Here is a 21,033-nt window from a genome sequence, read left to right on the forward strand (position 1 = left end):
ATTAGACGGCAGAATGTCCTTGATATCGTGTACGTATATGAAGGTGCTCGTTCTTGCATCGTCGATGTCACTGACTTTCGCGTTCTGTGGGACTTTCGCATAAGATCGATGCATAGTTGACCAATTCTCCCTCTTGTTAGACTATACACGACTTTGGACGAGTCCTAACTTGATTACACCATAATTTAGAACTGGCAGTCAGATTTTCCTCTAAGGGAGATTAAGCGTTACACGTTAAAAAATTGTTTCCGTTGATGATGAATTCTGATTCTTTGTAGAATATTTCATTGTGAAGATATAAAATCAAAAGACGTTGGTATAGGTAAGACGAAGTGTCGCGTGCTTGAATAATTCAAGTACGTCTAATGGCTAATATATTAAAATGGCATATGGTTCGGTTGCACGCGTGTTTCTACTTTTTCTCGTACAGAACCATTCGCTTCAGGGATCATTTCGTGCGGCCTCGTTTCCGGCTCGTGTGAAGCCAGATGCAGTTTCTTTCCCGTTAAGTTTGTCGAATCCGAGGAATCGCTGAATTCTCGTGACCGACCCTTCTCAATTTTCTGAATACACACCGAAAATCCGGGCAGATGGCAAATGACCGTGGTACTCAAACCGTTAATATTATCAGCAGCTCGTAACGAAAAGCGAAATTGGATTTTATGAAAGAACAGCTGACATGCTCGAACCCCTCTTCCATCGTCCAACACGATTTTATCACGGTTTCGAAACTTTTTTCCCTGCAATTGCGAATAACTCTTTAAATCTACCAATAACTGTCTGCTGCAGTTTACAGAGTAATAACATTGCAAATGTATTGTACAAATGCATGAATTTCTTACGATACAATATTTTAGAACGATTAGCTTATAACGGAGTATTTATCGAATAGTACTAAGTTACTTCTTTTCTTTCTTTACAAAACATTTATTATAAAAATTGGTATGACATAATTTATAACGAACTTAGGACTAGGGATGAGCGAATTAAAATATAGCTAAGAAATTGTACAACTTATATAGCAATTCCTCGTAAAGCATCTTGTAGTTTTCTTCTTGCAAGAGCAACACGGTCTTCTTGTCTCTTGATGTCTTCGTCAGCTATCGAGACTGCCTAGAACAAAAGAGGAACTAATTTATCGATTTTGCTTTGACAATAGTTACGTTAAAAGTTTGGATGACACCGTCTCTATTGTCTTTGTCGATATACCCTTTCAAACCTCCAGTACATAATTATTTACATTCCGTAATAGGGTGTTGGATCGTGTGCTCAACTGTATGTTACACGTAACACGAGTGATTCTAATATACATAGCACCCTATTTGGTATCTAAATATCTATTCTACCTGTACGAGGGGTTGATCGGGATTAAGAAATACCCCGGGATTCTTCTCTAAAGCTGTCTTCAAACCCGTTTGTCCCGTGACTGGTTGAGAAGAAACGTGTAACGCAGTTGCAACACTTTGAAGCAACGTTTCTTCTGTAATATACGGACCAACGGGCTTCAAACTTTTTGGTAAGTCCATCGCGTCGAATTCAAAGCCATCTGGATCGCATGCTCTTAAACCTTCCAAACGTTTCTCCCAAAATAACTGTAAGACCAAAAAGATTATTTATGTACAATTAATAATAAATATTTATATAAGACCATAACATTAATGTATATAAAATAATATAATACTTAACACGCATAAGAATAATCTAATTAAGAAAGCAGGATATATTTGCTTCATGGTGCAAGCAAAATCATAATATACAATTAAATATCGTAGTCTCTGCAAAATATATCAAATGCATTATATTTTGACTGATAAAAAACAAACAATGCATAACAGTGAAGAACTTAATAATCTATAGATTACATTAAACACATGTTTGTTATGAGTATAATTTCTATGAAAGGTTCACATAACAAAGGATTTTCTAATGATACATGCAATATGTAACTGCTTAAAAACTAGCTGATAATTATGGATGCCCATTTTTAGACGCTTTGTGTAAAACATTGTACATTCATTGATATAAAAAAAATCACAAAATCATTAATGATTCCATAAGTACATCGAGCAATATGTTACCTGCTTAGGCTTATCTTGGGAGCCGTATTTGCCATCAGTTTTATCGGCTCCTTCCTAAACGAATGATTTGATGATTGAACCATGAGAATTTACAGGGGACATCAAATTCCAATAATTAAATCATACATTCTAATGACTTTGTACTTTTGTTACAATAATCGTTTGGAATATTACTTTTACATATGAAGGGAATATGATTCGATTATTACTAAATGACGAACTTCTGATAAACAACGTAATGAATGAGGCAAAACAATTTCAAACTTGAGAAATGTTTGCCCTTCGAGTACACATATAAAGGTTAGAAATATAGGCAAGATATGTTATAATACGATTATCGGATGTGTATGTACAGATAAGGAAAAGAAGTAACAAATGTTAACCTGTTTTGGTTTTTCTTGATTTCCATGTTTGACGTCCTTCACTTTTCCTTCCTGCGTCTTGTAAATGGTTACTGGTTGTTTGAATATAGATGCAGTTTGCCTTATTGGTGGTACTAACGATGCGTCATTCCTGACCCCGCGACTGGAAGAAACATTCGTGGTGTCATAAACATGCATTACTGAGGTTAGAATCGACGACACTAAATGTTCCTGCATCGATTTTAATCGATACATCATGAACGCACAACACAAGTGTCTATCACTTCCTATATGACATATATGTAACGTAAAGATATACATTTCTAAAATGAAAGACGTACCTGTAATAATAAACGTCAACTTTTCCAGTAGATGACAACTGATTTTGGCTTTTTCTCGAGGCTTCTTCCCTAATCGGCCAATTTGTTGGTAGCGCCGATGGATATTTCTTTTTCTCTACTGACATATTCATTTTGCACAAGTGTTTATTTCAACGTACACTCGCACGTTCCCCGAAATTACTTAAATAATTAGCGAGCGAGCATACGAGCCAGCTACCGGAGGCCATATTGATGCGTTCCGCTAAATTCGAGTAGGTTAGTATAGTTATCAGTTTGAGTAATTACCTACGTGGTGGCGGTACTATCCATGCAGTTATTGAACCTCTTCCCCGTAATATTTACTCTGAGCGGCACATCAATTTACACTACATATACAAACTGAACGATTTATTCTATTTTCTTTTATTATAAAACTTTTCGTGGATAACGAACAGGTATATCATATGGACACTTTTTCCTAGTATTTTATGCTAATATTAGCGATCCTAAACACTTAATTCCTGACTGAATATGTGAGATTTCGTTTCTTATTTTTGTATATTTATACAGGTGAGTTTATATATTATAGAATTTCGAAATATTTAAATGATAAATTTTCTTTATATTTATAAGTAATAAATCGTTATTTTCTTAACTTTTTTATTATCGGTTTCCTTAAAAATAAATCAGATGTTACGAAAGGAATAATGGAAGGATCAGTGATAATAAAACTTCACACATATGTATATAGATATAGATGATTTAATTGTCGAAAGAAACAATCTTCGCGTAGCTATAGGAACAACATGAACTGTGCTTGGAAAGGATTAACACTTGTCTTTTGTTTTTTCTTGTTCTGGCTGGAAACGCATATTTCTCATCGCTTTCGTACACACGGAGTGCAAATTACGAGCACGGAGACACAAGCCAATGAAACGCGGGGCAGAGAACTGTTTAGTTTTTCTTTTTAAATTGCGGATATCGAATTACGATTTCGCTCTGTTCTTCCTAGTGCATCTGTGTGTATGTGTGTATGCAACTGTTTGCGGGTATGCGTAATTAGTCACTGTAAAAGAATATCGATTCTGTACAAGTTAATCCATTAAAGAGATAATTAACTATTGAGTCTTCTTGAGGTATCGTTGTTTCTATTGGTCTATCATCGGAGCTGTGCTCGTCGAAAATCTATCTGTTTTTTACACATCTTTTTCCTTCTATTTTCTCTATGTTTTTTCTATATCTTTTTTTTTTCATTTTTGCAACGTATAATTCGTATTAATTTTTTTAATTTTTTTATTCTCGCGGCAGTATACAGCGTCGATTCTACGACGATCACAGCGAATGTAAAACGTGTGTTGTCTTCCTGTAACAAAATATAAATCTCCATTATGCATCCCCTGCTTTTACCGTTGAATATCCGAATAATAATTACCTAGTACCCTATCAATTTTATACGCCGTTCTCACAGGCATCGAAGAAATCGTTAACCGCGTGTACGTGGCGCAATTTTATTTTCTTTTACTTTTGATATCGCTATCAGTCACAATGTACGTGTGTCTCTCGTTGATCGAGCCGTTAACAAATTAAACCTATGTGATAGCCGTGTGCGACACTCACAAAAATATTCTCGCATGAACATCTCATGAAGAAACGTATCTAACAGCATAAGTAGCCCACATGATCCTATTCGTGAATACGAATAATAGCGTTGATGCCTCGTAATGGCAGTAATGATACGCGTTCATGAGAACCTTTTTAATGTTTATGTTTCATTCTTCTAAAGAATCTTAATCTTCATTGGGTACGTTTAAATTTTTTTATGCAAGTGTAAAACTATAATTCCTTCGCAAACGGTACAATAAGTAAAGTACATCGTACATAGTTCACTATGTATATCCAATCATAGAGATTCAAAACCAGTAAAATAGATCATTACAAGTAGATTAGTAGAATATACAGTTCATTATTAGAACAATGATCACATTTTATTTTAACATGTAATAGCACTAAAATTCTTTATAGTAAAACGTAAATAAATTGATTCGATAAATAATTTTCCTCTAAAAATTGGTTTGAGATCCAATGCGAACGAGATACGATGTATTATAAATTTGTGCCCCGTGAAGGATACAGCGATTTTTTTTTTTTTTTGGTACTGATATCAATTACAGTGCGATGGGAAACTCTTGAAACTTTTCTGTTTGTTCTACGCGTATTTTTCACAGAAAATGAGTGAAGAGATCAAACGTACTGTTGTTTTTCTGTCAGCCTGCTTTCGTGCCTTTCACAATTTCTCACAGTTACCGCAGAACATATAGTTACGAATGGTAGCTGTAATACCGACATATAGAACAGCAACGAAAGAACGAAAATATTCGTAACTGAACTTTCTATATGAGTACAAATTTCGGGGATACGCTCTTTTTTTTTCCTTTTACACACTCTTCCTCGTAATGGAAATGTCCAGGATCGCGTAAGAAACCCAGCTTCCTTTACACATTTTAGCACGATCGAAATTACATCGATTCGATTTCTACGTTCTCTATCCTCGGATTAAAACGTTCTTGCTTCTACATTGTTGTGTGTTCAGTATATTTATGTAAAATTCTGTAACACGACACACACATTCCTACCTTGACCGGTCTACACCTTAGATCGTGGTTTGCTCCGTACGTACAGTTCTTTCTTTCTTTCTCAGGCATCTCAGTTCGTTCTTTCGTAGACCATACTAAAGCACGAGGACATCACGCGCGGTGAAAATGCCAATAAAACATTTCACTTTGCATCTCTCACAATCGTACGAACTTTTTATCGTAAAATTCTATATTACATTAGTAACATATTACACAAGGGACTTCTCGCCTCGAAGTCGAACACGCGGACCACAATCATCCGAGCGAACATTATCACGCATAAAAGTCCCATTCATCATATTTTCTTAGCGTATTTATAACATATGTACTATACAATCTTAAATACCTAAAACGTTCTGCCACCTTTATATATATTTATATCTATATAATGTAACTTCAGTTCGGCTCGCAGCTTCCTCTGGTCTTTCTCTTTCTCTCTCTCTCATGTAACACGGAAGCCGCTGCGCGTGATTCAAATTTAACAAATATAACACACGCTAACGTATCATTCGTCGATTCACAAAAGAACTGTTTCTTTTTCTCATAATACACTTTGCAGAGTGCATACTCTTATATTTCGTGCAATTCTTGAAATAGGCTTCTTCCACTTTTTCTTGTCTTTAAGCTTGTTTCTTCTACGCATCGATGTTATAAAACCATAACACATTTGACAATATTCAGTATTTTTAAATGTAGCGTCCAGTTGGCTGTTCAGTATATCACTTCATATACTGTTGCTTTCTTATCGCCCGATCCAGTCACGATATACTTGTCGTCCGTAGAAATATCGCAACTGAGCACCGACGAGGACTCCTTCGACTGTAACATCAAATTATTTTATTATTAGGAGAAATTGGAAATTATTTTATTATTATTAGATTTCGACTATATGCATACAATAACAGTATGCGAATTATACTGCAATTGATAGGAGATGACTTAAGTCAACAAAGGGGAAAGTATATCAGTTTGCTTTTTAAATTTGTCATAATTTATATATAGTACAGGCTACGATATAACGAGGTCGCAAAATGTTACGTTAAAAAATTCACAGAAATACTGATACGTAAGGACTTGAGACTCTGGATATATGAAGAAGTTTCTAATACATCATAATGTATTATATTCTTCCTCATTTTCCGGTTTGTTGATATAGCAATCAATATCTGCAACAAATCTGCAAACGTTGTTGGTCTAACTTTTCGTTTATTTTATTGTGCTAAATTTATATGATTGAAATTTAATTAAATTCAGTCAACTACCCCATCATAACGTGCCCTGTATCACATCCAATGGAATAGAGATGGATTATCAAGTTTTACCTGGAATATTGAGGCACCGTATGGTGTACGCCACGCGTTCAGTAAATTATCCTTGCCAGTTGAGACGAACCACTTGCCGCAGGTAGCGAAACGTAAAGAAAGTACACAAGACTCGTGTAAATGTAGCTGATATTTGTCCGGTTTCGTGGCGTGCAAGACTTCAACATTTGAATTCTCCATTCCTACTGCCAACCATTCGCCAGTGGGGCAGTAACCAAGTGAGAATATTTGCGAGGTAAAATCGTGCTGTTGAAGTTGCCTGCCTTCCCGAAGATCCCACGAGCGCACGGTATTGTCTAATCCTCCGGTCCACAGTTTCGAACCATCCGCGGAGATGTCGATGCAGGATGCACCATCCGTGTGACCTTGGAATTGTCTGAGCAAAGACTGGTTCTGTATATCCCAGACAGCGATGTTACCATCGCTGCAACAGCTGAAGCAGACTTTCGAGTCCGGCGAAATTGCCAAAGCATAACACGCTGGCGCATTCGACGTCAATTCAGCTTTGATCCTTGGCGTTGGACTCGCCAGATCCCAGATGCTCAGGTTGCTTGCTTCGCCACCTACGATGAGTGTCCTTCCATCTGGTAGTAGTTTCACCGATCTGTTTGTCAAAAGAGAAAGCGGTATCAGTTTACGGAATAGAATAATTAAAAGCTGTTTGCTTTTTACTTTGCATATTTATTATTCAAAGTGTTTATTAATCATTATTTGATATTTATTATTTGATTTGTTTAATATATTAAACGCCATGTAGGTCATCGAAATTCGACGAATTTCTGTTCAAGCTGTTCATGTTTCTGCATGTAGAAAATAAACAATGCTACATACATACAGTTTAAATGGAATATCAGTAGAAAGCAGCGCGATACGTAGTGTTTATATTTTAAGTACATTTGAAATATACATCATGGAAATTATCTGAAGGCAAAGATTGCAAAACAAATATTAACATTCATCTATTTATACGACCAACGATTACCAATTCAATTTTTCATGAATAAGTTATCATGCTCGTATACATTTCTATTATATCTCTGTTTCTAATTCCAGCTTCTAACACGTTAAATAAATACAGTAGCAAGCAGTAAGCTTAAGAATGAAAATAATCACACGTTACGTCAATCGAAATTAATGTAATTAATTAACGATGTCTATCTCTAGCACAGAACACAGTTGCAAATTTGTTAAGTGCAATCCTCGATACGTCGAATTGCAAAGCAATTAACGCTCAAAGTCAAGATAAGATGCTGTCTCGTCGTTTCAAACTAGCTAAGTGACTGAACTAGCGTGTTTCTCGAAAGGTCGAAATTACACATATCGTGATTCGGTAAACGAGACCGCAATGACGTTCGTAGAGGCGGAAGGGCAGACGCTAATCAGAATTTATTCAGCGGCGAATCTCGCGTTTGCCAGACAGCGTGGAAAGTTAATACGACGTTGTGCGAACGTAACGTTTAACCAACCTGATGTAGTTGTCTCGTTGCAGGCAATCAAGCTGCGAAACGTGTTTCGCGCTACCGCTGCCGCCCTGATTGATGTCCCAGACCTTGACGCATCCTTTGCCACCAGTGTAAACGTATTTAGTCGGATTCGAGATCGTTACCGCGCACACCACCTCGCCGTGTGTCAGGGTATTTATCTGGCGCGCATGACGCGGTATTCCTTGTCCAATTAGAGCATCGTGAGGGAATGGAACCGGCTGCATCTGGCCTTCACTCGATACGTGGAAACTGTACGCACTGTAAGACAAAGGAATTTTACGCTCGTTATTCCTCGTAATTGCGGTACTTGGGGATTTTCTTGATGGACGAGCTCCGTGATTTTCAATGACTCTGTTTGTTCCTCTAGTTATATGTGATTGAAGCTATGATTAATGGCGCTGATGGATGAATCGTGTAGCCGGTTAGATCGATAGAAGATGTGGATTATTTAATAATTGCTAATTGTGTAGGTCGTAGGTAATTGGTGTGCAGAAAATATAGTACGGTGATTATCTAATAACCGCTAGTTGCACAGTTGATACGAAGGAAATACTGTACGATTAGGTAAGATTGAATACTGTCTATTAAGTCAAGATTATTCATTCGTCAGTATCCATTTTCAAATCTTTGACAACCGTCTTTTACTCTTATTATTAGTTTAAATATACACTTTCGTCCATAAGTCACGGATCGGTAATTTTAAAGACAAGCTACAATAAAATATGTATAAATAATATAGGACAGTAAATAACTTCATTTTGCAATTACAAGGTCAATTTGTAGGTACCTTAAGCGTACTGAGCAAGCGTACCATAACTTATAGAGGATAGTGTAAATACTTTCTCTTCGAAATTTATCGATGGAAATGAACGTGTTAGAGTCGTGAAGGAAGAAATTCATCAAGACCGGAGAAAAGCACTTACGGTTTGCCACCGGGTACACCGAGAGGTCCAAGAGGTGCCCTCATGCTTCCGTGAGGATCGTAGAGTTGCTGAAGAGGCGGTCTTGCGGGATATCCATTCAGGGCCGAAGGATAACCCAGCACGTCCACATGAGGTCCTGCGGGTGGATGATGTGGCGGCGGATAGTGTGGCGGATAAGGGCCGACCGCCGAAGCCGAGACCAGTGGTTTGCTGGAACTCGATGGTTTCAGACCACCGGAGCCGGAGCTGCTACCACCTGTCGACCATACATTTATCGTCAGACTTGCCAAGTATTTTCCATCAACTTGATTGATACGAAAATTCCGAATACTAGCGAATTAATGCAAACGAGAACGAAAATTATCGCGTTTATATGAAACTCACAGAATTATTTGCGAATTTTTGAAAGTAACGAAATTAATAGTAACGAAACGTTCGAACACCAGCGATAAACAGATTAACACTTTATTCTTATAAACGATTTTATTGTTACGAAACATATCTCTAAGAAAAAGCGAAAATACTTTAGACAATCGTAACAACAATAACGAAGAAAAATTCCTGAACATAGTATTATTACTGCAACACCGTACTGAATGAGATTTTTACATTGATCTTCTCATTACATATTATCATACTCATAATCATTTCAAATTATATATACGCTTGGAAATTATCAGAAAAATAATATAATGAAACAAAAAAGTAGATAACAAACCCGCAGACGTGGGTGTGACAGGTTTCGAGATCGGTGTGGTGGGTTTTTCTCGTTCCTCCATCTTCTTAGCCGAAGGTGTGCTCGCGTTGCTGCTGGTACCACTCCTCGGCGACGGTGGTGGCACTTCTTTCTTAACCTGGCTGCTCAAAGGCACCGAAGATGGACCGAGTTTGTCAAGGCCATTCTCCCTAGGAGACGCTGTGCCATTCGCCGTCGGACTCGTTGGCCCTTCGCTGGCATCGTCTACCACCAAGTCCTGGTCGCTCTTTTCACCATCGCTTTGCTATCGGGGAAAACGTGTACGGCTTTAATAAGGTATACTATTGGTCAGAGAGCATGGAGAACCATCCTAGATACCTACATGGCCTATGTCTTTATCTTGCTCCTTTTTCATCTTCTTCAATGGCAGGTGATCGTGATGCTGGGGATCGGGTGATCGCGGCCTACTGTATTTTTCGCGTTCCGCTGGCGATATCGAACTTCTCTGGAACAACGTAAGCAAAGAATACATTAAGAGGACCAGACAAACGCATGAAACGAAATTTTATTCTATTATTAGCAAGTGGGTATATTGATCTTTGTACGTTTTTATGTTGATAGTAATCGAAGATAACGTTTACACCTGAGAACTTGAAATGACTTTGATCGCTAATCTCACGACTTTGATACTGCCATAATCTTCAAGACACTTTGATTACCATTGTCAAGACCTCGATGACCCGCGTGATTTTCGAATAATCTCAACGAGAAATAACGGCAACTTGTTAATTCTTTATAATTAATGTATCAATTAGTATAGTACTTCAAAATTTGTTTAGGCTTGTACTAATCATATCGCAAGTACATCTTGTGTGCGATATTTATTAAATATAAAATTAAGAACTTCTTTGCCAACAAACGAAGAACAGTCATCGCCAACAGTCAATTTTTAGATCGCTCTAAGATTACTATTTTGTTAATCCACACGTCAGATTTATCATAAATACAACTTGTATTGCCACTCCAATATCTGAAACCAATTTCTGTAACTCAAACACAGCAGGGGCAAATATTTTCCCGTACACTTTTATCGAATCCATCAAATCGTCTCTGTGATATCATCAATCGTTTATCAGAGACCGCAAATATTGCGGTATAAAAGATACGCTGTCATGTTAGATATCCATCGAAACGCGCATCTGCCGGAAGACGTTCTTTCCCGGAGAAGAGCAACCAGGGTGAAGGAAGCCGTAAAACGAGCGTCAAGATCTATCACGAGAAGTCATTCCAGGATTATATACAATTCGCCTCGCAAATCTCATCAATTTCGTTGAAGATTTTGACAGACGGGCATTCTTCGTTTCGGCAGAGAGATTACGAAAAGCTTAAACCGTTTCCTCTGTCTCACGATTAAATAAAATATTTGCCCGCCGATGCACCGAGGGGCAATTGAATTACGCGCCTCTGCCTCCATCAATTTCTTGCTTCGTCGTCGTGAAGAAGCAACAGAGAAAATAATACAGAAAAATCATCGACACGGCTGAAACGGCGTTAGCCGTGAAAATGTAGACGAAAAATATTTATTTGTCTCGTAGACGGTTCGTGAAATGCTCCCATATTCCTTTCTTTGTTCTACTTAGAATTTCTGGTTAATAAAATTTTGGATTTATCGATGCTTGCAAGGATTTTTCTGATATACTTCTGTAACGTGTTACGAACATTAACTTCAGTTAATTGATTAATTGAGTAGTAAATATAATACGATTAATTCAACGTTTTTGAAATGTTAGGCGATTTTAATGAATACAAGTTTGAGCTAAGTATAGTAAAATTGACAATAAATGAAAAACAATGTGCAGTAAGAAAACAATGTTTCGATATAAATATAATAATACTCGATGACGTGAGAAAATTGGATTATTTAACAGGTAACATGCACTCACAATCATTGTTCCAAATCGTCTTTAACGATCAATTCTAATTCTAGATAAATTATACACTTATCAAATACCATCATTTCGAGTAATAATGTCAACTGAACGGTATTCTCCATTAAAATAATTATTTACATCTTTTCCTCAAACGAACGAAATTATTTCTACCAAAGCAACGATCAAGAACAATTACAATAATTAAACGATTAAAGCAGTTTCGTCGAAGCTTAAAAAAAAAATTAGAAAAATTTCTCTTCTTTCTTAAAGTGTCCACGAAAACAATCCTCCTGGTGACATTTTTCACCTACCCAACTTCACCGATAAGAAGTCGAACAAAGAATGCGATTTAGATAAATTCACGCTTCTCTCTGCTCCACTATTGCGTGCCTATTAATTCTCAGACCTATCTTCTCCCTCTGTTCGACATTTCTCCCCTATAGAATAGAGACGATAACAGTCTAGAGGGTTGCGCGTGAATGCGCGCCGAAAATGTCTCTGGGAAACGGAGACGCCAATACCATCGAGAGATACGAAGGTCCCGAAAGGCGTCGAAGATATTATCGACAGGAAGTTTTACGAGCGACAGTTTTGTCGTCGATACGGCGACGTCTCTCTTTACCGTCCCTCTTCATCCACGTAAGCGACCGTGAGCCTTTTTCCCCTGATAACTTTTCTGTCCCCATCCGGAGCAACACCGTAAACTACCCTCTCTCGCGGCCTCTCTCGACCCCGAAGTAAATCTCCTCTTCTCAATTACCCTTCGTCTCTCATCCACTGCCACCTCTGGCTCGGTCCATTACCCCGACGCCCCGGTATCATCCTTTCCGAGCATCGTCCGCGTCCATAGGACTCGTGCGTTGCCTAAAAGGAAATGAAATAGGGCGACTCTGCAGTGATTTAGGAAGCCACTAGATGGCTGCTTCTTTTTCGAGGGATTCGCGTGTGGTTGACTTTACGAGGGGAATGCAGAGAATGATTAAATTCAACGGAAGGGGATAATTAAATTTACACGGGCTGATAATTGTATTGGTAAGTTATTATTGTCGAGTAGGATGAAATTTACTTTGTGGATCTTTGACATTACAAAGTTATACGTTTAATATGTGGAATGGGGAGAAATAATTAAATTTGGCCAGTGTGATAATTATTGAAAGGTCATTATTATTGAGTAGGACGAGGCGTTTTTGGAATTTGTTACGCGAACCTTTGCAATTATGTATATTATACTAGTAGCAGGAAGTAATTAAATTTGTTCGGCATAATCGACTATCGATTAGGATGAAATGTTTTTGATATCTGCTTTGTGCATCTTTGATATTATCAAAGTTATACGTTTAAAGTTTGAAGTGGGAAGAAATAATTAAATCCGTGCAACGTGATAATAGGTCATTAATATCGAGTAGGATAGAATTTGTCATGTAGATCTTTGTAATTAGGAACGTACACCTATGTTTAATACATCTAAACAAATAGAATACACGGCACAGTAATGAGCAACATGTCCATAGATTCATCAGAACTTGTTCAAATTTCAATTGGGAAAACAATTCCAGGTAAGCAGATACGAGTGGCGTTTCTCAGATAATATCGGGACGAATAAAAGGCGTGTTTCTGGCACGCGGCGAAGACAATCGGGGCGACATCGAAAAATTCAGCTTGACGAAGCTTCCAGCCGGAGACTAGTCGGTTCACTCGATAAAAAGGGGGCGAAGGCTGAGTGGCCATGCGAAAGAGAACGAATTCCCTGGAAAGATGCAAGAAAACACGCACACGGCCGCGTTCGAACGACTTCTCAAAGGAAGGAATCCCCAGAGGAGCCGTATTATGTGCTTCTCGCTCGACTTTTCTAGAACGAAAGCAGCTAAAGTGGGATCCGTTTCCACTCTCGCAGGGCAAAACGAGATACCGTACCTCTCCTCGTTACCACGTAATGGTCAGTCACTATTTATCCGGCCAGGAGCCAGGAGAGTCGGTCCGGTTACAACTGTCGCGTTCCTAGAAAGGAAAGCGTTCGTCGAGAGACAAGAGCTGTGTATATGTCTCTCAGCTCGTTCCTTTTCCTGGATAAATCGACGGTAGAAGAAAATATACACACACAGAGCGTAGAGAAGAAAAGGAGACTTCGACTGCTTGGATATTTCCAAGAACGATCCTTGCTATTCTTTCTCGAAGGAAGAAGAACGGAAGAGATATTGCGAGAAGAATACAGAGAGGCGAGGCATTATCATAAAAATGCGAGGAATCTCGAAGATCTTGGATTTATGTCGGAACGGAGATGGTTAGCTCGAGATAAGTTTCGTAGAATTGGGAGTAACAGTCCTCACGCGGATAAAGGAACCCCTGTATGAATCGTCGTAGTCCAAGTTTCGACGTGTCATAGAATTTTTATGTGGCTGTTGGCCTTTTTTCGCGAACAACTGGTTCGCCTCTATCTCGGAAAATCGACTATGTACACTTTTGCCTTCTAGACATGGTGAAACGATGTTCCGAACGTACGTCGATCGTTTCGTGTAACACGTCTAGCAATGGATGTTCGAGTCTCTTCCGTTATTTACATTTGATACGTGTTTTTCTTTCTACTTATGCTTCGTCGAAAGCACGCAAGGTAGACGTGCGAATGCCGGCTTCGGTTACCAGACACATCGTGTACACGTTTCACCCGGAGCCACTTTTTCCCTTGCACAATACGTTCGATTCCCGGCGGTGTATTCAGCGGCCTTATCTACCCCGGTGCAAACGCATCGTTTTCCTTCTCGCCATTGAAATACCGAAAGCACTCGATGCTCTGTCACGAGAGAAGCTTCCTCTCTCCCTACTATTTCTCACCTCCTGCCACGTACCGTCCTCGCGCGCCGAGTACACGGTATTCTCCGGTGCGAGCGTGTACGTGTGTACACGGAGCGGCAGTCCAACCTTCATTCGCGTAAGTTTACTTACACCTAGCCCGTCGGGATCGTACGGCGGCAGCAGCCTTTCCGGTAAAGAGGGTTCGCGCCACGATCAATATAGGGGGGCCGCGTACCTCTCAAAGGGGTGGCCTGAAAAGGAGTGAGAAGCGGAAAGACGCGGGGGAGAGGGCCGTTGGGTACACCGTAGATATATAGACTTTGTAGTGTTAGGGACGACTTGGTCTGCTGGCAGGCAACTTGGCAAGCAGCAGCCAACAGCAGAACCAGGAGCCAGGCACCGAGAAGGTGCAACCAGAGAGACAGGGACGATGTGGTGGCAGTTGCTGGAAGAGAAACAGAGAGAGCGAGTGTCGACAAGGGAAGGGAAAGAGGAAGTTCGGTGGTGTGCGTGGTATTGGGGTTGGTGGTCGGGGCTATGAAGGTGGTAAGTGAGTGAGCGACTCCTTCACCACGGCGCCTCGTCTCAACCCAACTACCGTCACCCATACCATCGAACCAGTCCCCGACCTTACGGATATATCCCAAGCCACCGACTACCTCATCCTCCCACGCCTGTGCTCCTTCCTTCCTCCTTCCTTTCTGTCCTCCCTCTACTCGGCAAGTAGTCTCCTTACTACTCACCCTACCGGTATTCCACCTCAACCAACCCACGTTGCCTGTTTCCCTATTCCTCACTCCACCCTCGTCGTAGCCAGGACCCCGAGAGAGGAGGTTACGAACCGGAGTCGCGTCTCCCAAGACCCCGCAAACCCCAGTTGGTACAAGATTGCACCCAGAGGTTCTCAACCCGAGACGAGAACGAGGATCGTTGGAAAGCGACTCGTGGTTATCGACGTCGAAGAGTATACGCGGATCAAACGCTTTTTGGCGAATGACGACACGATCGTCGAATCGAATTATCGAGAGTCGTTGTATCGAAGGTAAATCTAGCGTGTGAAACCTTGACTGCGGAGTACGTAGTTATCTGTGAGAGGAGTGTGAGGCTTTTATTTTATCTAGCGAGAAAGTTTAGGAGCTAAGTAAGGAAGTTCCATCACATTGATTCTTATCGTATAGTTGAATAAATAAAATGATCGAGCAGTTCAAGCTTTCGTAGCCATTAACATAATCTTCGAGGTATCTATTTGAATTGCGCAATTGCATATACATTTAGCCACTGAACAAATCAAATCTTCTCTGAATTTCAATTTCGACTTCGAGAATAGAAATTATTCGGTGGGTAGTCACTTTATCCGCTAAACAATTTTTGATTCATTAAGGATCAGCAAGCTGACTTTGATATTCTCGTCAGTACCATCGGTCCAGTATTTTAAGGAACAGCTACCAAGACCAGCGAAGAATATCCCGTACACGATACGGGATTTCAATCATCTGAAAACCCGATCAGTCGTGATACAAGCTATTTTTTGCCTTCGAACGTTCATTAATTTACTTATCGAAATCACGGTGGGCAATACGGACGAAGGAGATTCATCGAGAAGTTGACGCGCAGGTGTAATTTCGCCGGTTCCTGTGATTACATTGGACGGCGACCTCACTCGAGGATGCATGGAATTTTTAATGGCCCCGCCGGGAATACCTGGAACCGATTTCTGGAATCAACCACGTGTCACTGGGTCACCGCGTGCATCCATCATCGCCGCAATTAGTGAACGCGCGCACTTTTATTTCCGCCTGTGCTGTTCCATCCAAATGCTCGCTTCCGCTCTTTCTCGTTCGAGTCGAATCTGTTCTTCCACCCCTGCGCCCCTCTCTCTTTCTTCTTCCCTTTCCTCGTTTTCATGCCGCACTTCTTTTCTTCCTTTTTCCAACAACGTTTCGACCGTGAGAATCGTGCACCTGATAGGAGGAAAATGAGAAGCGAACCGCGCGATCGTTTTCCACTTTGTTGAAGCGAAAGAATCGCGCGTCGGCGGCGGTTTGAGAAATTTCATTTCGAGGCTGTGATTGCGCCGTTAGAAATATGGTGCTGGACGAATATTACGTGACCGATTACGCTCCTTCGTTTTTCCGGAGAAGGAGAGCGCGCAACTCTGGAGATTTTTATTTCTCAGCAGGTATTACATCGTCTTTCTTTATTAGCAATTTTTAATGGGCTATCTTTTTACCATTTGATAAAGCTACGTTAGGTTTGAATTGTCTATTTTCTTAATTAGCATATTATGTTTAATAGATGCAAACTATGAAAATTTAAGATCGCAACGCGTGTAGTTTATACATTTTTTTTCAAAATAAATATTAATTCGGTTTATTTCTGCCTTTTAGATTTCAACGATGATTCTCAAAGTTCCGTAAAAATCTTGATTACAAAACTTCGATCAAATTTTAAATTACATATATTTTTCGATTTGCAAATTTGAAGAGTTAGTTCATAAAAGAAAAGAGATGATAGAAAACGAGGGAAAGAATACTTTTGTAATCTCGTATCAAACTTTTAAAGAGAAAGATAAACTCAACGATAGTCTCATGAAAAGACTTGATAGAATAAAATAGGAACAGGAACGATTAGTGTGAAAATAAAAACTTCTTTTTTTTTTTTTATTGTATCAAATTGATTGCTCGCTATATACGCTGTTTTTAAGGTTGAAATTAGTTGCGAAACATTTTCGTAAGCTTCCCAAAGTCGACGCAAGTAAAAGTGCTTCCCTAAGAGGATTCAAAATTGCCCGATGCGCCTAAGTAGTTGCGAACATTTATTAGTCAGACAGCCGCTGTTTGACCAGTGGTACGCTCGAACTACGTTCGCTTACAGCGAGTAATTAATCGTTGGAAACAGTTCGCTCCTTTCCAACGTTCTATTTAGGAAATATACTCATGTTGAACAATTAACAATTACCACGATGTTTCTGAAATTTATCGAGATAAACAATTTTCAAATAAGATTCTACAATATACATATACATATATATATATAGAAGATAAAATACCAACTTCTTTTTTATTTTAATTAAACGAATTCTATTAACCTGTTTCATTAAAATTTTCGCTTCCATCAGTTGATTAAAATTAATAATATCTCTGTATGAAATATTTTTCGATAAATCATTATCAAGCTGTTCGTTTTATCAAAACAACTGTTTTAATTAAATCAATCTTACCGATCTATTACGTTAAATCTATTTTCCCGCTATGTAATCGAATGTAATTGAAATCATCGATATTCTCGTATAATAAACGATTCTCATCATACACCGGATGTACCAGAAACAAGAAAACGTTTTCTGAAAAAGATATTAAACGTCAGCCTCCAATCACGCAAAGTGAATTAACTGCGCATTACCTCGAGATCCATCGTTTAGCAGAATCTTTATCTTACACCGCCCCGTGTCACGGACGTTCTCCGCCCCGTCTGTCGGCTACACGCGGGGAACGATGTCGCGAATCGTACAAAAATTCACGGCAGGATGATTTATAGGTACAACGTAAATATCGTGGCGCGCGTTCACTCTTCCCAGTCCCGAGCTTGTTTTTTCCTCTGTTTTCTCTCTGCTGGACCACTGCACAACATCGTACTCTCTTTTTCTCGTTTTCCGTCTCTTTCTCTCACTGTCACCCAACCCATTTCGTTCTTCCCCCCTCTCTACTAACCGTCCCTCATCGGCGGAGCCAGCAGCCCTGCGGTGGAATTTGCATTTTTAAATTAACTTGCCTCTGTTTGCAGCTATCTCGGCGCGACGCCGCCACCGTCGAGTCCGGGGCTTTACAATTTTATGCAACAACGCGCTTCGAGTGTCTCGCCACCACCCTCGACACGCTTTCTCTTTCTCTCTTCCCTCTTGCTTTCTGCCTATCCCCAGTTCACCACCCACTCAACTCACCCTCCTCTCTCTCTCTCTCTCTCTCTCCCTGTTGCACGCCTAACCCCTCTCGTGCCTCTTGCCCTTGTCCGCAAAAACCGTCCCCGGGTGATCGATATTATTGTTATCGTTATCGTTCGAACCGAGCTCGAAGCGGCTTCAGTTCCCATACTTCCCATTCACGTTACCGTTGCGGCCAATTACTTCTAACCACGACAGCGACGGTTTTACGGCGGTATATCGCTATCGCGAAAACGCCCACCGAAACGCAATATGCATCGAATCGGACCCGGTATTCCGGTTTTTCGTTGCGCCCGTTCCTTCGCGTCCGCGGGCTATCTCCGTTTTTCCCAATATTCCTTTTTTCATATCTTCTCTGTCTTTCTCGTTTTGTTTTCCTCTGTTTCGGTCGCGGTATACGACCGTTTTACTACGGGTAGAGAGCACACGTATTTCTCTATAGATACGCGCGCTTTTATTGAATACAGAAACCGCGACGATTGCCTTCTTTTTCCATTAGGCGACCATGGGAGAACGTGGGATCGCGGAAATTGACCTTAACCGACGATAGAACTCGGTGATATGCGCTTGCCTATAATCGCCGGCAGGAGGGGCAGATATTTTTCGCAGATTGAATTTGTCTCGTCGATAACTAACTTTCTCGTGGCACGCGGTACTTGCCGAATTGCACATACGGTTTCGATTGGATCGTTGAAAAAATTGACTTGGAACCGGAGACTTGGTGAACGCGGAAATATTTATTCTGTGTATGAAAAACGACGAAGAAAATGAAATATATTGTCTGTCAGAAGAACTTCCGTCGCAAGATACAAATTTGATAGTGGCAATTACGAAATATATGAAATATATGAACTGATAATAATAAGTTTCGATTGAATCGTCGAAAAAATTGTCTTGAAAACGTGGAAATCGTTTGTTGTATGTTCGAAAGGCAACGAAGAAAATGAAATATACTTATCGAAGATATTTTTGTCATAAGAGAAAGATTCGATACTGCTAATTATAAGATTCATAAAACATACGAACTGATAATAATAACTTCGACGAGATCGTCGAAAACAACTGACTTCGAAGCACGTGTTTGTTCTGTACACGAAAAACGACGAAGATAATGAGATATATCCGTCGAACGAATTTTTGTCGTAAAACGCTGTTAATTATAAAACGTTTGGAATACGCGAACTAGTAATAACAATTCTCCAATAGACGCGTAAACATCCGATCTAATTATCATCGTTATCGATCGCATCAAACGTATCGCTTTCGAAACGAGATACAAATTCCAATAAATATTCCGCCGCTATTCCTATATCGCTAAAACGTATTTGCTCCTCGAGACATTCCACGTCACCCGGCACACGAGTTGAGAGAGAGAGAGAGAGAGAGAACGGATAGGAAATTGTCAGGAGACCGCAATATATCGTCGAAGAATACTCGGGCTCCATCGTCGAGACGTTGACGAGGTGCGAGGGTGGAAGAAGAACGCCAGATTTTCGCTGATTTTCGGAGCGACGCTGAGTGGTGCTTTACGAGATTTCTCAAGGACACGTCGTGTCGGAGACCGGTAGAGTACTCTCGTTGCTCGATCGGAGCAGGAAATAGGGGGTGAAGAGCAGGGCGAAATAAAAAACATTGCTTATGACGAGAAAAATAAGAAACTAAAACGAATGAGGAAAAGAAGGATAAAAAGATTGGAACGGGATGGTAAACTAGGGAAGAACGGCGAAGGAAACGACAAAGGAATAAGGAGCATACAGAATAGCTTGCCATAAAGTGTCTTCGCGTTATCTGCGAACACAGAGCGAAGAAGGGGATGAGGAAACATTTTTATCGCTGCGTGAAACGTTGGATAGGGAAGTTTGGAGGACAGAGACGGAAGAAAGACATAGCTGGAACTTAGAGAGCGAACAAGCAGAAGCATCGAGGAGAGGGGACGAACTAGCAGGAAAATGGGGAGACAGTTCTGGTAATTGAAAAGCCAGTGGTGGATTACGATCGTCGCTTTATTTCGCGGGCTCTTCGGTGCCGGGCTTCTTCCCTATTATCTCGCCCGTTTCTTCAGCTGCTGCTCGCTTGCGTCGGCCTCCTTGTAACAAGAAAAACGACAGGGAATGAGAATCGGAAGGAGAAAGAGGCGGTGGAGTGTGCGTGGAATGGGTCAGACGGAGAAACCGTCTAAGTGGTTAGGGATCGGGCGGCGACAAGGACGTGCCGTGGAACTAGAAAGAAATAGATAACAGAGAACCGCTGGATAGACTTCTATAAGAGCGTGAAAGTAAGAAACAGAGGAAAGAAGGACGAAGATCGTATATAGGAAAAATGAAAAAAATAAGGAGTGTAGAGGATAGAAGAAGAAAAGAGGAAGAAGATAGTAGAGAAGAAAAAGGTCGTACGCAAGAATGCCCGCGGAGAGGCGCATTCTCGCGCGATTACCAACGCGCGGTCCGTTGCGCCGTGCCGGCCTTAACGAATGGCTTCGTAAACCGTGGGCGCTTTAAGGTCATTACACAACGCAAAAAAGCCAGTTAATGGGCGTCCCGGTGGCGTGGCATC

The 21,033-nt window shown here is 40.3% G+C and overlaps 2 protein-coding genes across 7 annotated transcripts in view; both read right to left on the minus strand.

The window, feature by feature from the left end:
• Nucleotides 1-789: 789 nt before the first annotated feature.
• Nucleotides 790-3,040, minus strand: LOC117213573 (methyl-CpG-binding domain protein 3). Of its 3 annotated transcripts, none has more exons than XM_033459031.1 (5): nucleotides 2,782-3,040; nucleotides 2,462-2,603; nucleotides 2,079-2,132; nucleotides 1,380-1,592; nucleotides 790-1,113 (listed from the first exon to the last, which is right to left on the minus strand). In XM_033459031.1, the coding sequence occupies exons 1-5, from the start codon at nucleotides 2,910-2,912 to the stop codon at nucleotides 1,015-1,017; spliced, it is 639 nt and encodes a 212-aa protein (XP_033314922.1). In that variant the 5' UTR covers nucleotides 2,913-3,040; the 3' UTR covers nucleotides 790-1,014. The 3 variants fall into 3 exon arrangements, with proteins under 3 accessions (XP_033314922.1, XP_033314921.1, XP_033314923.1); XM_033459030.1 differs by having other exon boundaries at nucleotides 1,347-1,592; nucleotides 2,782-3,039; XM_033459032.1 differs by lacking the exon at nucleotides 2,079-2,132 and having other exon boundaries at nucleotides 1,347-1,592; nucleotides 2,782-3,038.
• Nucleotides 3,041-3,502: 462 nt separating this feature from the next.
• LOC117213572 (protein groucho-like) overlaps nucleotides 3,503-21,033 on the minus strand; it is a 173,284-nt gene continuing 155,753 nt past the window's right edge. For 3 of the 4 annotated variants that reach the window (XM_033459028.1, XM_033459026.1, XM_033459029.1), the window contains 6 exons: nucleotides 10,202-10,324; nucleotides 9,841-10,123; nucleotides 9,123-9,378; nucleotides 8,182-8,457; nucleotides 6,716-7,319; nucleotides 3,503-6,212 (listed from right to left, as the gene is read on the minus strand). In XM_033459028.1, coding sequence (XP_033314919.1) covers nucleotides 6,105-6,212; nucleotides 6,716-7,319; nucleotides 8,182-8,457; nucleotides 9,123-9,378; nucleotides 9,841-10,123; nucleotides 10,202-10,324 — 1,650 coding nt within the window. In that variant the 3' untranslated portion in view covers nucleotides 3,503-6,104. The remainder of the gene's footprint in view (nucleotides 6,213-6,715; nucleotides 7,320-8,181; nucleotides 8,458-9,122; nucleotides 9,379-9,840; nucleotides 10,124-10,201; nucleotides 10,325-21,033) is intronic. The other variant, XM_033459027.1, reaches the window with a different exon arrangement.

The sequence above is a fragment of the Bombus bifarius genome, unplaced genomic scaffold, assembly GCF_011952205.1.
Source record: "Bombus bifarius isolate JDL3187 unplaced genomic scaffold, Bbif_JDL3187 scf7180000009125, whole genome shotgun sequence".
Lineage (NCBI taxonomy): Eukaryota > Metazoa > Arthropoda > Insecta > Hymenoptera > Apidae > Bombus > Bombus bifarius.